The 17,631-nt window shown below is 39.9% G+C and overlaps 2 protein-coding genes across 3 annotated transcripts; both read left to right on the top strand.

Annotated features, from left to right (window-relative positions):
• Nucleotides 1-952: 952 nt before the first annotated feature.
• LOC308081931 (cytochrome P450 2J6-like) lies at nt 953-7,955 on the top strand (the record flags this gene model as incomplete). The annotated part of the gene is made up of 9 exons (XM_080423547.1): nt 953-1,162; nt 1,447-1,609; nt 2,177-2,326; nt 3,939-4,099; nt 4,505-4,681; nt 4,879-5,020; nt 5,549-5,736; nt 6,098-6,239; nt 7,774-7,955. The coding sequence occupies 9 exons, from the start codon at nt 953-955 to the stop codon at nt 7,953-7,955; spliced, it is 1,515 nt and encodes a 504-aa protein (XP_080279673.1).
• A 3,221-nt stretch (nt 7,956-11,176) lies between these two features.
• LOC308082483 (cytochrome c oxidase subunit 6C-1) lies at nt 11,177-16,759 on the top strand. 2 transcript variants are annotated; one of them, XM_080424240.1, is made up of 4 exons: nt 11,177-11,305; nt 14,527-14,643; nt 15,295-15,427; nt 16,639-16,759. In XM_080424240.1, exons 2-3 carry the CDS (start codon nt 14,536-14,538, stop codon nt 15,418-15,420), a joined length of 234 nt encoding a protein of 77 aa, XP_080280366.1. In that variant the 5' UTR covers nt 11,177-11,305; nt 14,527-14,535; the 3' UTR covers nt 15,421-15,427; nt 16,639-16,759. The 2 variants fall into 2 exon arrangements, with proteins under 2 accessions (XP_080280366.1, XP_080280367.1); XM_080424241.1 differs by having other exon boundaries at nt 11,194-11,305; nt 14,530-14,643.
• Nucleotides 16,760-17,631: the final 872 nt, after the last annotated feature.

Raw genomic sequence — 17,631 nt, 5'->3', positions numbered from 1 at the left:
TGTTGCACATACTGTACTAGCTGTAGCTGTATCATTAGGAATGAGTTCTACTCTTAAATCATTCTATTGTTTCAATAAAATTACATTGTAAGATACATTGGTTGTTTCATAACATAGTGGCCATATTTGTGATAATCACATTAGTGTCCTCTAGATAGATTAAATCATAAAGATGAGCATTCAAACATGTTTCTAATTGTCAAAAAACATGATTTAGACACCAAGTTTGCATTCTTAGCTTGTGTGGTTCAAACGTTATAGCCAAAGACTTTGGCAGGTGGCGTATTGGATTTGGCCACTATGATGACCCTGAAGGTCGCTGGCTCGGGCACCCATGCTAAATCATTAGAGCATGCCCTGGGTTCCATCTGGGACAAATGTAGTGCTTTTAGATTGATTCGCACAAAAATATCCCTATGGCCCTGTAATCCAGACTGAAGCCCTGGCTGTTCTGTCATACAATATCAAATTAGAAATGTTACACTTGTTACTTGTTACTTGTTACTACTATGTTTCCCTAAACGTAAGTATTCTGAACATTTTGAGCACCTCAGTAAATCTGTAGCTCCAACGGTTTACCATGTTGGAAATAGTGCACCGGTTATGGTCATTTAAAAAAGGGCGTGGTCATTTTCGGGTATTTCGTCCCGGATAGAGAATTAGTCAAAGTTCCTAAGTTGTTCCCTGGGGTCATATTAGCCAAGAACAGTTGAGATATTCTCTCCTACATTAAGTGCATACACATCTTAGCCAGGTCCTAGACTAAGATGGGGCAACTGGTTAACAGTGTTTAAAGTATGCTTTCCACAAATAGAAGGTCAAAGTCCGGCATAAGTAGTGTTTGATAGGTTGTCGATTGCCTAAGGTTGATCAGTGTTTGACAGAAGGCAAAACAACAGGAGGGCAGAGGAATGTTTTTTATTATAGAGTAGGAGCCTGTACTGTACTGAAAATGGATTCATCCTCTGCTGTATCTGTGTGGTCCATGTGGCACTGGGCAGACATTCAGCTTCTGCTCATCTTCTTCATCGTCTTCTCAATATTAGGAGACTTTTTCAAGAACCGTCGGTCCGGTAGCTTCCCTCCGGGGCCCAGGATGTTGCCTTTCGTTGGGAACATATTCACTGTTGACTTTAGCCAGGCCCACACAAGTCTGACTGAGGTATGCTGACTGAGAAATCATGTCAACTGTGTTTATTATTATATATTATGACAGTTTATATAGTCATAATATCAAGCTACTCAAGAAGTATCCACTGGTCATTGCATGTGCTTACCAAAATAATGTTCTAGACCGTCTCTTGAGCTGGCTTCAGTTTAGTTTATTTCAATACTCTTTTTTTCCAAGTAAGACATTACAAGAATCATTTTTCATCTTTCATCCTGGCAAACATTTTGGGGTGAGAAATGAAGTTGTTCAATCACTTTTGTCAAAACTCCTTGCAGTTGTCAGAGAAGTATGGCGATGTGTACAGCATGAGATTGGGCCAGAGCTGGACAGTGGTGTTGAATGGATACAAGGTCATCAAAGAGGCACTGGTAACCCAGGCAGACTGCGTGGCAGATAGGCCAGTCCTTTATCTGGAGGAGGACATATGCAACCATAAAGGTGAGAGAACAGATCTCTAACCATAATTCATTCATTGATCGTCGTTGAACTTCATAGAACGATCGTGTCAGCCGTTCGTTAACTTGTGTGATTCCCAACTATGTACTCATACTGTACATGTCTCTAAATCCAATTAATACAATAGATGTTACTTGAGAGAAAGGCTAAACATATACTCTCTGATGTAAATAAGTTTGACTGTAGAAGTGAAGGATAGAGATTAGTTAAGAGATACTGTAGATGTGGTCGTGACCACACAGATAAACCTTTCCTGCAGCCCTTGATAAACGTTTGCAATTGCATGTGGACACACCCGAGTCAATGATTACCATAGTTGGTACAATTTAATGTGATAATATACCCATTAATAACATAATAATACTGTATGGACTTATGAAGGAAATTAAAATCTCTCCCACAATCAAATAAAAACAAAACCATATTTAAGTATCAGCCATGTTTGTTACATGGCAGTGGAAAAAACGTTCTTTTCTTTATTTTTTATTGTCCAGGTTCTGTTTGTACTTCTGCTATAGGTTTGTGTAGCTAATTAGAATGTCTCCACAGGTTTAGTGTTCTGCAGTGGACATTTGTGGAAACAGCAAAGGCGTTTTGCTCTTTACACTCTCAAACACTTTGGTGTTGGCAAGAAATCCCTGGAACCAGATGTCCAGGATGAATTCACACATTTAGCCAAACAATTTTCTGAGCACCAAGGTAAATACTGAATACACGTTTCAATCAACACACTGCTTCCATTCTTAAAGGAAATGACTTTGTTTCTGTCAATTACGTGTGCGGTTACGAGTTCACAGGCACATGCTCAGGCAGGTTCCTCACTCTTTATTTGATAGATTCATATAGAAAAAGGGTCATTTTAGGGGTTAAGTATTCCTTTAAGATTCAGATATCGTCACCTTGCTAAACTAATGGCCTAAGTCATTTATTGACGAAAATGATATTTTTGCCTAAGTCAACTCCTCATGACACTGGCCACCTCTGGTAAAATCGCCCATCTCCTAATTGAAATGGATCACTTACAGTAGGCCAAAATAGGATTTTTTTTGGCCTACAGTAAGTCATATGGTTTTGTGACTTAGGCCAAATTATTTACTGAATTAGGCCATTTTTTAAAAAAAAATTACATTTATTTTGGCCTAAGTCAGATTTAATCCTATTTAAACCTATTTAAATAGACAGAAAGTGTTATTTGTATTTTAATAGTCATAATTTGTTACAAACATTTTGGGTGAAATGATTAAGAAATAGCATACAGTTTTGTTTTGGATCAGTTTTTTTTTTTTCCTGAAAAACTTTAAAAAGAATGACATAGGCCATTAGTTTAGCAAGGCGACAATATCCTACTATCCTATAAAATGAGGAAACCTCTCTGTCCTTCTGCCTTCAGCCATTTTTCTCCTCAGTGGGTTGACCCATAGATCTCAAATTGCACATGGGCACGGACCATTGTCATAAGCCAATTCTTCACTTTTCTTCAGTTGTTTATTAGCATTTCTGTGAAGTCTCACTCAAGTGTGGCTGGAGCCAGGGGGTGACTCATGGGAGCAGTACAGAGCAGTAATTGAGAGTTTAGTTAAAATGTTTCAAAAATCCCAACTTTTCAAAAAGGAGATTTTTTGAAAATAGCAGATCTACAGTACAAGCTCACCGCGCGTTGACGCTTTGTGAGCTTGTAGATCAGCTATTTTCTAATAGCCAATAGGGTTAAAGTGGTTAAACTGATTTAGATGCTATCAACAAATTTAGCTGGGGACCCCCTGGAACCCCGGACCCCACTTTGAGAACCACTGCTATACAACACCAGAGAGTCTCCAGTGGAGACCGCTAGCTCATTGGCAGTTATAAAGGACTTTGATGCACCGTGACCCAACAAGGCTGGGCTACACATAGCCTATATACACACCTGTTGCCCCAATACTTGAGTGTGGTCAATCAAGCGCAGCTTTAATTACATCAACTGAGCATGTGTCATAAGGACCACACCAGGCAGGTACTTTTATAAAGTTACATGGCCATTATCATGCATTTTTATTTCCAGTGGGTTGGTATATCTGAATGAATTGAAGCTGTTTTTCACTTTTCTTTTCTGTTTTTTCTTTTCAATTCTTATTTTTTTCTTTTTTTTTTCTTTTTTTCCAAATTCAAGCTATTTAATGCCTCCAACTATGGGATCTGTATTGCCAGTTCTGGTCCTAATAAGTCTCAAGTCTGCATACAGTTTTGGTGAATACATCCATTACATTACATAAAGTAATGGACTGATTTGCAATGGACATTTAATACAATGTAATACATTTCCTTTGTTTAGGCAGGCCTTTTCAGCCCCACTTTGCCTTCCAAAATGCTGTCTCCAACATTATCTGCTCCCTGGTGTTTGGCCATCGCTTTGAATACACTGATGAGAAGCTGAGGAATTTGATTGGGAAGTTTGACCGTGCTTTTCAGTTACATGGCTCTATTTGGGCACAGGTACAGTAGGTTCCACATGTTCTACTCAATAATCTTATTATTCATCATTATGTGCATATGTATGTATGTATGTATGTATGTATGTATGTATGTATGTATGTATGTATGCATGTATGCATGTATGTATGTATGTATGTATGTATGTATGTATGTATGTATGTATGTATGTATGTATGTATGTATGTATGTATGTATGTAACGTATGTACGTATGTACGTATGTATGTATGTATGTATGTATGTATGTATGTATGTATGTATGTATGTATGTATGTATGTATGTATGTATGTATGTATGATGCACTCTATGTATATGTATGATGCTCTCCTCCAGGTTACGGTGTTGTAAATATATTATCAATGTCCAATGACACTTCAATAAATTTAATTCTCCATAATTATGCAGCTGTACAACTCCTTTCCTACGCTGATGAGAAATTTGCCAGGGCCACATAAGACCTTATTTCACATCTGGAATGAAGTGAAGGACTTGATAAGGGAAGAGATTGCAGAGCACAAAAAGAACTGCGATCCCATGAATCCCAGAGACTACATCGACTGCTACCTGACTGAGATACACGAGGTGATTGACAGCTGACATAATGTCAAATTATTGAAGTTGAAGTTTTGTGTTGACCAGTAGCAATACTTTACTTATACATCAATGTGTTATTATCCTGACCTATAATAATATCAACCATGTGCATTTCTGAAAATAACTTAAATTTACTATCAATGTGAACTGTGATTTGTCTTGATATTGTTTATATTTACATATAGAGTAAAGGGGATGTGGAGTCAACTTTTGATGAGGAGAACCTGGTGATGTGTTGCATGAATCTGTTTGGGGCTGGCACTGAAACCACATCAACCACCCTGCGCTGGAGCCTCCTCTACATGGCCAAGTACCCTGAGATTCAGGGTAGGATCATGGGTGTCCTTATTATTAGTCGTTTATGCCAGTGGCTTCATATAATAGTTTGTACAACGCGTCACGATGTGACGGATAGTGTATATCTGCTTTTTTCAAATGACGGTATGATGTATGCGGTTAAAGTGGTTAAAAGGAATCTCATACTATGAAAAAAAAGCTGAATAACAAAGATAATGCTGAACGATATATATAGTGTAGCATCCTAGCAACTAGCTTTCTTGGCGCAGGGGGTTGTTGGCCGGATTAGTGAGCCGTGGATCGAAGGTTCGATCCTGACTTGGACCGCTGCACTTTTCGACCGATACACTGATGTCAGTTATCATTATAGTTATAGTGCTCGTGAATGGCCCTTAAGCTCAACAGGGCTTCTGTCGAGATTTAGGACAGTAGGAACATTGGCCGGCCAAGCAGCATTACTCAAAATGTTAATTGACCCCAACAGCAAACTATATCCGCCTTCCACTGTCCTGTTCTACAAATAATGTCATTCTTACCCCATCACCCCCTGTTGCACAGAAAAGGTCCAGGCAGAGATAGACAGAGTAATTGGACGATCCAGACTGCCCTCCATGGCAGACCAGACTGGTCTACCCTACACTGACGCCGTCATCCATGAGATCCAGAGGATGGCAAACATAGTTCCCCTCAGTTTACCTCATATGACCACCAGGGACGTCCAGTTGGGAGGCTACACGGTTCCTAAGGTCTCTTTCCCAAAACAATGCAAACATTCAGTTCTGTGCACAACTGTATTCATTTATGTGTGTTTCCCGTTCAAATCTTCTATAGTTTTGGTGTGAGATTGCACACAGGTATTGTAACCATTGTAAAATAGGGTCTATGGTACACTGCTGACCATATTTATTTCCATTAGCATGTTACAAAATGCTAACAAGCTTCCATTGGACGTTTCTCAATCATTTTAGTGTGGATAATTTAAAAAAAATCAACTACTTGACCAGGACATTGGGATGTGATATCAAACCCACATGTTGTCCTACAATCACTTTAAAAGTTTTAAACTGATGCTGCTGCTTTCTAACGACTTCCCCATCCAATGAACAGGGTGTGACAATAATCCCCAATTTGACTTCGGTGCTGTTTGACAAGCATGAATGGGACACGCCCTTCACGTTCAACCCTGGACACTTCCTGAGTGAGGACGGCAGGTTTGTGAGACGAGCAGCCTTCCTCCCGTTCTCTGCCGGTAAGGAGGAGCATCAATTAACCACTCATCATCATTAATGTGCTTGAGTTAACCTTTCTGGTAACACTTTACTTAAAGATCGGGTCTATAATGCATTATAATGCACTCATAAGGCTTCATAACACTCGTTATAAATGTTTATAATTATGCATAACAACTTATAAAAAGGTTTATGTTTACGTTTTGGTCATATATGCATTTTAAGCTCAGCCATACCATAGTCAGTTATGAAGTGGCTTTATAAAGACTCTTTATAGCTGTGGAGGATCTACCAATGTGTTACCACTTTGCACCTTATGCTTGACCTCATGTACATACTGTATCTGCTGGTCTTTGCCACTGCGGACCGGACGGGACGGTACTCGAGGCAGTCGGGGCCTGGACTGCTTCAACGGAACAGGACCTGAAGGTCCGGAGGGGAGAGTGTGGAAATCAGACATGGGAGATGACCACAAGAGTCGGCTGTTCGTAGCTACAATGGAGTCAGTACTGTTGTATGGGCTGAGACATATGGACCCTTACAGCGCAACAGGAAAGGGTCCTGGATGAAGTCTATGCAAGAATGCTATGGCATAGGTGTCACATGGACGGACCACATCAGAAATGTGGTCCTTTACGGGGGTTTTACCACGGGTTGCAGACAAAGTCGTTGTTTTGTTGAAGGAGAGGACCTACTACGCCGGCAATGGACCCTACTGAACCGCCTACGCACTGGAGTCGGCTGCTTCAAATCAGCTATGAAGAAGTGGGGCTTGGCAGACAGTGCAGCATGCGAGTGCGGCGAGCCTGAGCAGTCTGCCGAACACATAATTAACACCTGCCCACTGTAAAGACCACCTTCGGAGGCCGGCCTCTTCCAATTGGGACCAGAGATAAGGGCGTGGCTACACGATGATGAGTTGGACATTTGAGGATGATACACGAAAGAAGAAGACAGTCAGAGAGAGAAGGATGAGGCTAGCACTGCGTTCAGGCACCTGGAACTAGTGTCAAGCAAACTGACACTATGGGAGACAACCCAGGGCAAAGCCAGGAAAGGCAAGAAGCGCACCGCCTACATAGATGCACTGCGGTGCGACAGCTTAGCTAACTGTAGAGCTCAAGACCCTGATGCTAGATAGGAGAGTGTGGAGGGCAGTGATTCAGGAGTCCCGAGCTGGTGTTGGCTAGACCGCACTCTTACATCGCTGCTGGACTTATATGGTCCTATGTGTTTAAATTGTATACAGTATGTAGAAATCTTTCTTTCATATTCTCTTTGACATGCTTATTTAATGTTGGATTCGTCTTTTTTTCTCTCTGCTCTCCCTCTTCCTGACCTGTTCTCCTTTTTCTTCTTATATGGAAAACGACAAAATTTATGGAGCTTACACAAAGACGAATCTCATTCTCACCCACTTCTTTATGCTTGCAAACCAGTGACATGACAATAAAGTTCTAATTCTGAGGATCTTGCACTAACCAAATCTACCCATAGAAAAGGAAACATCTTCTCACATCGCTTCCATACGTTGACAATGTTGTTGTTTTGCAGGTAAACGGGTGTGTCTGGGAGAGAACCTGGCCAGGATGGAGCTGTTCCTGTTCTTCACCTCCCTCATGCAGAGGTTCACTTTCTCCATGCCTGCTGGTGTGAAACCCAGGCTGGAACCCATCTTTGGGCTCACCCTGGCACCAGCCCACTATGACATCTGTGCCACCCTACGTCACGAGTGATTCCATGCAATGGAAAGCACAATAAGCCTTAAAGATTATTTCCTAGATTTTCAATGTCAACATTAACTGCAATTTCAATTGTGTATATCGCTGCTGTCAGGTGAAAACCTGAAAGTAGTGAAAATAGCTAAGCTTGTACATCTGCTATTTTCACTACTTCCGTTCTGTGTGGCACACTTGTCTTGTATGATGAAGTAGGGTATTCATTTATGAAAAAACAAAAAAGTGAAATATGAGGTTTCTGCCCAGCTGCGTGTGAGAGCTCTCTCTCTCTCTCTCTCTCTCTCTCTCTCTCTCTCTCTCTCTCTCTCTCTGTCTCTCTCTCTCTCTCTCTCTCACACACACACACACACACACACACACACACACACACACACACACACACACACACACACACACACACACACACACACACACACACACACACACACACACACACACACTTTTTGGACTGTTCTAAGATTACTATGTGCAAAAATGTATGATGCTGTGGTCTAAGTAAAGTAAATCAACAGTTATAATGAGACATTTTGCGGTATTTTGAGTGGTTGAAGGTCTCCTTTATGATTGATTAGCATTATGTGTGTTTGTAGATCAAACACAATTGTATTTTCTTTCTTAAAGATTATTCCTTCACATTTTCTGCTTTAGAATAGATGGTGTAGAGCAGTGATTCTCAACCTGTGGGCCACGAGGGTATTGCAAGTGGGCCCCAAAATAGTTGGCAAAACCTTAAGATTGGTATGATAATATATTATTTTGTGATACCAATAAATAGGAACTTAAAGTATATTACGTTAGTTCCATTGATCCAAGCCGGAACATAATCGGTTGATTGATCATTAAAATAAACGTGCTCTGAAAATGCACGTGGCCCACCCATGTGACCACTTTCAGATGGGTGGGCTGCGAACACTTTTGAGATTTTCAAGTGGGCCCTGATTCAGCAAAGTTTGAGAACAACTGGTGTAGAGAGACAGGAAACCCAGAGAGGCAGAGAGGCCAAATGTTCTTCACATCTAGCAGGATGAGAGAAAGGGTAAATCAATTCCTATTGCTGGTTGAATGTTGAGAGAGAGATATATATATATTTATGTATGTATATGTATAAATATATATATATATATATATATATATATATATATATATATATATATAGGTACTTTTTCTTTTTTATATAAGATTTCTTTGAAATACAGCTGGGTAGGACATGATAGTTTCATTTGCATACAATAACGTAAGACATTGCCATCCGTCAGGGTAACTAAGGACCAATAAGGACATGGGACATGTTCCTTAAGAATAGGCTAATAAACCCTATTTCAAGTGAAAATAGCGTGAGCTTGAACATTTCTGATTATTGCTAATAATAATAATAATAATAATTATTATTATTATTATTATTATTGAAATGTTCTGAATGTCATAACAGCAATGCATTGATATTAACAAGAAAATGTACCTCATTATTTGTCATTTTGAATACTTGAGTAGTACTAAATATGTGTCCGCCACTGATAATAAGCTGACTGATATCATGCTGTATATATATTCAGGCAGCAGGTGATCATGCGGGTCATAACGGTTCTCTGTCCCGAGGTGAACCTTTTAGGTCCCATAGCCCGGGGGACGATGCTGTGATTGGCCTGTTAGTTCTATTGGAGTACATGGATAGAGACACACGGGGACTACAAATTTCACGCCCACTTTTGAGACAGCGCCGCTACTCGAGGTCCGTTAGAACGATGAACTGCAGCTGCCAATGCAATCCCTATGAGAGGATATGAGAATTAGCCTACTTTTGAAATATTCGTACATTAACTGGAGACGATATTGATTTAAATAAAAATATGTTTCCAAATGTATGGAGTGTCTTTGTCAACATATCTTCTTGTTTTCTTAATAGTTGATGTGTTTCACATTTAATTTGCCACTTTAACGAGTTACCCATAATGCTAACACAGCAGAGGGTAGACAGCAGACAGGCATTTCAGTGACATCACTGTCTTTACGAGCGCCGAGCGCCGACCGACAGCGTACCCACTGTAGAGGCAGGAGAGGCGGTCGCCTGCCCAACTAAGATCTCGCCTCCCCTAAAAAAAAAAATAACCCGAAAATGTGTCATTGCGTGCTTAATGTCCTCAAAGTCACGCATCCAACAAGCTTTGAACTGAGCAGATTGGACCTTCTGTTCCAGAGATAATGACCAAAACCTATTGAAAACGGCCAGTTTTCTGGGTATTGAAAACCTCAAGGGATGCGTCCGTGATGCGACCACTTAAAGTCTGGATCTCCGATGCTAGCGGTTTTGACATACTGATGGAGTATATTATAGTATATTGTGGGTAGTATATCGAGATGAAAGATATGGGACATTAAAAAGGACAAATTAAACAAATGGGACAGATTATTAGAACACAAAAAAAATCGCTACAGCCTCAGTAGTTAACCAGTGAAATGACGGTATTTTACAATGCCTCTCATAGAGATTGCATTGAGAGCTGCAGTTCATCGTTCTAACGGACCCCGAGTGTCAAAAGTGGGCGTGGATTTGTAGGCCTTCCGCTTCCGGCCGTGTGTCTCTATACATGTTCAGATATAAATACAAAAAAAATAAAAATATGTCAGACTACCTATTGTTTTATTTTTCATGCTTATTGAACTAACTAACTAACTAACTAACTAACTAACTAATAACAGTGGTGTAAAGTAACTAGGTACATTTGCTCAAGTTCTGTACTTAAGTACAATTTTTAGGTATTTTTACTTTACTGGAGTATATCCAATTTTTAGTACTTCTACTCCACTACATCTCAGAGGAAAATATTGCTCTTTTTACTCCACAACAATTATTTGAAAACTTTATTTAAGCGTAAATTACTTCGTAGATTTTGATTTATTATTTCAAAACATTCATTAACCACTTCAGCCCATTTTGTCCAATTGAAAATATCCAATCTACAGTATATCTGCTCTTTCCCAAAAGACATTTGAAAACTTGAAATGGGACATTCTGCATAATGAGTACTTCAAGTACAGTTTTATACAAATACTTTTGTACTTTTACTCAAGTAAATTTAGAATGTTGGACTTTTACTTGTAACAAAGTGTTTCTACATTGCAGTATTGATACTTTTACTTGAGTAAAACAAAGTAGTACTTTTTCCACCACTGCTAACCAGCCGGGCACAGGAGAACAGCGCGACGTCCTTTCGGGCTATGGGATGCAGACCATCACCACAAAGCGTCCCTCTGCGGCACCAGTAGAATGTAGATTCATTTGCAGTTCCTTCCGGCGTCCACACACACAGTGCTAGCAACATATTCCGTGAAGGTCGTGAGTTATACTCGTGAGTATTCACAGAATTAGTCAATTAATAGTCATATTGTTAATTTATATATGTTCATAGTGTTGTTATTGAACTCTATGAAGAGCATTTGGCTTTCCACATTTTCACACCATGTTGCTTTACTCACGTAACTCAACGCAAGCTGTGTTTCAAGCTAACGAATTTAGCCAACAAACACAGGCTCGGTGAGGATGAGTTGTAATGTAATGTTATGATTGGTACATGTAACGTCAGTTCCTATGAAGTATCATCACATAGATACATCTTAGCTATTAGCCAAGCCATGATGATTATGAATGTTAAAGTAGGGGTGGTAGCTAGTGGTGAAGCTAGGTTAAGAGGGTCATAAACCGGCCTGTCCTGCAAGGTTCATTTAAGTACATGTCAACAACAAGACCCGCATGGGTCCACTTGGTTCCATTTCTACACTCTTGATTTTAGTTTGCAAGCAGAAACTTGTTTGACCCCGACTTAGTTAGATTTGTATTTTCTTATATGGGTCTTATATTGAGTCAGACAGAATGCTAGCCATGGGTCACACGACGGTCGTCTGTCACGACCGTCATGGATGAACTTCAACCTGGTGTTTGCACTTTCTCCATGTACATCTACACAAACGTTCAAATTTCAAAATATAAAGTGCTTACCCCATGGCCACGGATATTACAAATATGTTCGGGCCTTCAGAAGTACCCGTATCTTCCGTATTGTTCAATACAAAGCATTTTAATCCGATCGGTGGCCATTTTCTCATAGAGTTATAATGTATCAGAGTGCAATACACCTGCCAACCGATAGGGTCGCATAGATGAAATCATAGGGAGGAAATACGAAGAAAATTGCCACCGATTGGATTACAATGCTTTTTATTGAACAATACGGAAGATACGTGTACTTCCGATGGCCTGTATATAATTGTAACATCCGTCGCCATGGGGTAAGTACTTTTATATTTGAAATCTGAACGTTTATGTAGATGTACGGGTTGTAGCCCTGAAACATGACTGTCATACCATGACAGTCATGGTGCTGAGTCCCCCTGGTCTAAAGTTGTGTTCGATTTTTTCACATTGCCATCTCTCACATAAACATAAACGTTCAGATTTCAAATATAAAGTGCTTACCACCGAGCCACGGATGTTACAAGGCGATGCGGACCGCGATGAGTACCCGTATCTCCCGTATTGTTCAATAAAAAGCATTTTAATCCCATCGCCGGCCATTTTCTTTTTTTCTTTTTTTTTGTTTTGTAATGTATCAGAGTGCAATACACCTCCCAACCATTAGTGTCGCATGGTTGAAAGTATCGGAGACAATTTGGAGAAAATGGCCGGCGATGGGATTAAAATGCTTTTTATTGAACAATACGGGAGATACGGGTACTCATCGCGGTCCGCATCGCCTTGTAACATCCGTGGCTCGGTGGTAAGCACTTTATATTTGAAATCTGAACGTTTATGTTTATGTGAGAGATGGCAATGTGAAAAAATCGACCGAACACAACTTTAGACCAGGGGGACTCGGCACCATGACGCTTGTATACAAGCGTCATGTGAACCATGGCTATACGGGTTGTAAATGGAGAAAATGCAAACACCAGGTTGAAGTTCAACCATGACTGCCATATAATATGACAGTCACGTAGCTGTAGTATACAACCCTCGTAGACGTATTTATGATTCTGACGTCTTCAATCTACGAGAGTTGTAGGGTTCACGCCCCATGGAGACCTGGACTTTCTGCACTATGCCCCGTAGACACTCCAAACATGTACAAATGTGAAAATAAAGGTGCTTAACCCCAAGCCCCAAATATTAACTGGCTCTACGGGGTAGTAGTTTAATGTAATAATCCATATCTTTCAATAAATAAGTGTTTTAATGCCGTCTGTGGCCGATTCTGTCGGAAGTTCACAATGGGCGGTAGTGACGGGGCGCATCCGGTGGAACCCGGAATTACACTAAATGTAAACAGGAAGTAAACGAGGGTGAAAAAATGGCGTTCACTGGCCTGTGGTGTAGGTTTGGGTTTGTTATGGGACCTTTTTGAGAATCCTGCCCTGCAAGTGTATTGCAAAAATGAACACTACAAACTAACTATTACTTATTACTGCATAATATTTGTGAAATTACTTCAATGCCATCTGGAAAGTACAGTTGTAGTTTGACTTCCTGCTACCTTGCAGTCAGTCCACTTCGATGAATATATCAGCTAGGCCAATGGTTCTCAAAGTGGGGTCCAGGGACCCCCAGATGTCCTTGAGGGGGTTCCAAATGAGTTAATATAGCATCAAAATCAGTATAACCACTTAAACCGCCGGATATTTGAAAATTGTCGTTGTGAGCTTGTAGATATTTTTTGAAACATTTTAATACCACAAATCTTGTATGGGGTCCCTGGCACAAAATATTTTCAGATGGCGGTCCGTGGCCAAATGCATTTATAATATATAATTTTGGGGTCCTGGACATGAAAAGGTTGGAGAACCACTGAGCTAGGCAATTTGAGGTGCTATTGTCCTTGGACTGGATGGATTGTGATATTTACTGATATTGGAACTAAGAATGTCCTCTGGTTATTAAGCACTTTTTTCCCTACAGCCTAATATAGTTTCACAACCTGAATTTACTGGAATTTTGACACTTTACTGATGATCATGATATTGATTTTGGTGTGTGTGTGTGTGTGTGTGTGGGGGGGGGGGGGGGAGGGGATAAATAGAGGCAGTCTAAATAATTATACAGTAGCAAAAAGAAAATTGAGCTTCACGGTAATATGCTGTGCAGCAAATCAGCAATGTGCTCATGATTCATGACCGTTAACTATGCATTGTGTTCTGTTTATACTGATAAATGCATTCTGCGTCTGTATCCTTATCTAAATCCTGCTATCTTACGCTGATATTATGACCCATTATTTGAGTTGCATTATTTTATAGGCTAAATACCACTTCAAACCTAGCTTCCCTATTATTCTGGGGGTGAATATTCGATGAAAATAGCCAATCTGCAAGGTCACAACATGACGGGTTGAGAGCTTGTACAGCAGATGGGCTAATTTCAACTAAGAGATTTGGTGTAGAGGGGAAAAAAGGAGCGGACCAAGTGTAGAGCCCTGGGTCTCTGTATACTGTATAAGTGGTTAAAATAGAACAGGATCCATAAGGGATGGAAACGTGCCTGCCACAGTGAAAAGAATGTTTGTTTGTCTTTCTCTTCTAGTAGTTCACCATGTCTCTGCCCAAACCTGCTGTGATGAGGAACCTGCTTGGGAAGCGCCTGAGGTTTCATCTGCCCATCGCTTTCACCCTGTCCGTAATCGCTGCCATTGCATTCAAGGTGAGACTTTTCAAATCACAAATACTTTATTGGCAACATTTGGCTCGCTTGTGCCACTTAGGTCTAGTACACAGTGTTGATTTTGACAGTACATTTTGATTTAGTTTTAGTCAGTCTTTTGAATAATATTCTGTTTAGATTTAGTCATATTTTAGTTACCTGAAATGTTTTACTTTAGTCTAGTTTTAGTCGACTAAATATCATAAGATTTTAGTCGACTAAACCTACAGTTGATTTAGTCAACAAAAATTTATTTTTGGTGGGCCGTGATGGCATCGAAATGATTTTCACTTAGCTATATGCCGAAAATTGCCGATCTACAAGCTCACAACGCATCGCAGCGATCCGAGATCACAGAAATGGAATGAACTATTTTCCGTCTGACACCCACGCGCACCCATAATGACTTGTTTTAGTTCTACTGAATCTCTTCTCCACTAGTCCCTCCCAAACATTTTTGTCTAGTTTTTATTTGTTGATGAAATTGTCGGTATATTTAGTCATAGTTTTAGTCATCATAGCTTAGTTTTTATTTTGTTTTTCGTAAGTGAAAATGGTATCGACAGACATTTTTCGCCATAGTTTTAGACGAAATCAACACTGCTAGTACATGAAGAAAAGATCTGGCTGATTGATTTATTGTTCTCACAGTACGCAGTGACAGAACCCAGGAAGCAGGCCTACGCTGACTTCTACAAGCAGTACGATGCCGTCAAGGAGTTTAACAACATGAGGGAAGCAGGAGTCTTTGAAAGTGTCCGGCCCTCAGGAGAGTAAACGCACTGTAAGTACTGCAAGGCTTTGGTTTTATTCAAGATTTACTTGGTAACATCAATTTGGTTTGCAAAGTGTTCCACAAAGGCATACAAATGTGCCAGGAAAAGACAACTTATGCCATATCACGATGGTATGGTTATGGTATCCAAAATCGCAGACGATATCTAGTCTCATATCACAAGATCAATATAATATCAATGTATTGCCCAACCCTAGTGTGCACTGATGGCAGCCATTGGCAGGAGCCGCAGGATACAGGTGAACAATGAATTTCTATATAAATATTGGATGCTCAGCATAAACAGTAGTTTCGTGAGGCCAGATGTGATACAGACCCTGGTAGAGGCTGTGTTAACAGTGGACTATGGCAGAGATTATGCTGATGAGGTCTGTTCAAAATTACATTAAGCCCTCTTCTGAGTTTGCTTCAGCCAAAACATACACCAATGCAGATAGATACAGGCCAAAATCGGCTGGTACCGTCCTTCAGATATATCGGCCGCGTTGATTATTATTTAAACATTTTAAGTTAGGCCTACAGCTCATATTTGAACATGTGGCAGCACTTTTGTCAGGGGAAAATATATAGATTGTTGTCGGGCAGATATAGAATCTGTGACAGCATCAATCTTTGTCACAGATTTGACAATACACTTTTTGTTGGCTGTGTTTGATCAGAGAAATGGAATGAATTAGTTTGCCATACTACCGTTTTGCTGTGAATTTGTCACAGTAGGTCAGAAATCTGTCAGTAATGTAGAACTATATATACTGCCACATGCTGACGTTTCTGCCGGTGGGTGCTTAGTTGATTGTCACCAACACCCAACCATGTCGTCAACCAATAACACATTAACCGCTCGACTGGCGCAGTGCATTTTCCTTTCCATATGTTTGGCTTTTTCCATGGGCGCTCGGGCCCCGAAGCACCCATCAAATCGGTGCCCATGTTTTGAAGTTTTGTCTTATTTTCATGTCCGGCATTCAGAATAAATAATTTAGGATTTACATTGGTGAAGTCCTCTTTAATTTCAGTCTGTTTGGTTATTGACTGAAATGGGCCATGTGTTAAAATTACTTCAAACATACTGTATACATGTCTTAACTTTATTCTTTAATATTTATTCAAATAGCATAATAATTTGTTTGTTCATAATATCCCCATCCCCAGAACCATTAGACAATGCAAACATTTATTGTTTTCTTTTGTCATTCCAGCTTCTACCCCTTTGTGCATTCCCGGTCTGAAGATCTTCTTGTCCCATGGATGTTATTTACTGATCAGATGTGAACATCGCTATGCTGATATGTTCCTCTAAATAAACTATTATTGTTATGACATTGTCTTCATTTTTAAATGGATGAAACTACTTTTCAGCACTGATTGTTAAACTAACCTATAGAAGAATATGTAGTCTATTCTGATAACTGTCAGAAATAGCAAATTGTTACTTCATGCTAATACTATGCATGCTTGTGGTTGATGTGAGAATGGTCTAAGCCAGTGGTTTTCAACCTGTGGGTCGGGACCATGATTTTGGTCCCCAGATGACAGTAAAGTAAGACCTTTTCAATACCTCAAAAGTAATCAACAAACTATACTATAACAACTGGTCAAACATTCAAGAGAAACATATTCAAGAGACGACTTGAAGTGAAATGCTTAGTATTATACTCCAGTTGTGTGCAATAGATAAGGAAAGAAAAGGGGTAAGAACATACAATAAAATAATGACCAATCCAAGGAGAAACGGTGAACAAGTACCCAGATCAATGATCTTAACAGATGTACAATTGAGGGGGGGAAATTCATGAAATGTCATTATGTTGAGATGCCCCTTATTAACCATTTTAAAACCTTTTTTTATATTGCAGTTGCAGTGGTTAAGATACTAATGAATTTGAGACTACCGGCATTGTAGGATTCTCTGTATAAAGTAAAATCAATCCTCTGTGTTAATTTCCATCTCCAATTAACACTGTATTTAACAGTGTACAATAGAAACAAAACAAACAGTGGTTTATGGCCGTGTTCTTAAAAGCCATTCATATTTGAAGTATCATAAATGTGTTTGAGGAGTTGCAAAACATTTGTGTACGTTTTGTTTAGTCCATGAAACAACTGGATACTAGGGTCTCTAGCGCCATCAGCTGGCGGTGCTATATCTACTTGAGACCATGTCACCACCTCATGGTCTGTCACATTCAGTG

The sequence above is a fragment of the Gymnoscopelus braueri genome (assembly GCF_963280865.1).
Source record: "Gymnoscopelus braueri genome assembly, chromosome: 3".
NCBI classification, from domain to species: domain Eukaryota; kingdom Metazoa; phylum Chordata; class Actinopteri; order Myctophiformes; family Myctophidae; genus Gymnoscopelus; species Gymnoscopelus braueri.
This window is presented reverse-complemented; position numbering and strand designations above follow the sequence as displayed.

What these genes read in the sequence shown, in the direction of transcription:
- LOC308082483 (XM_080424240.1), top strand. Translation starts at nt 14,536, where the DNA reads ATGTCTCTGCCCAAACCTGCTGTGATGAGGAACCTGCTTGGGAAGCGC. An exon ending in TCGCTGCCATTGCATTCAAG is followed by an intron (nt 14,644 to 15,294) that starts GTGAGACTTTTC and finishes TTGTTCTCACAG; the next exon opens with TACGCAGTGACAGAACCCAG.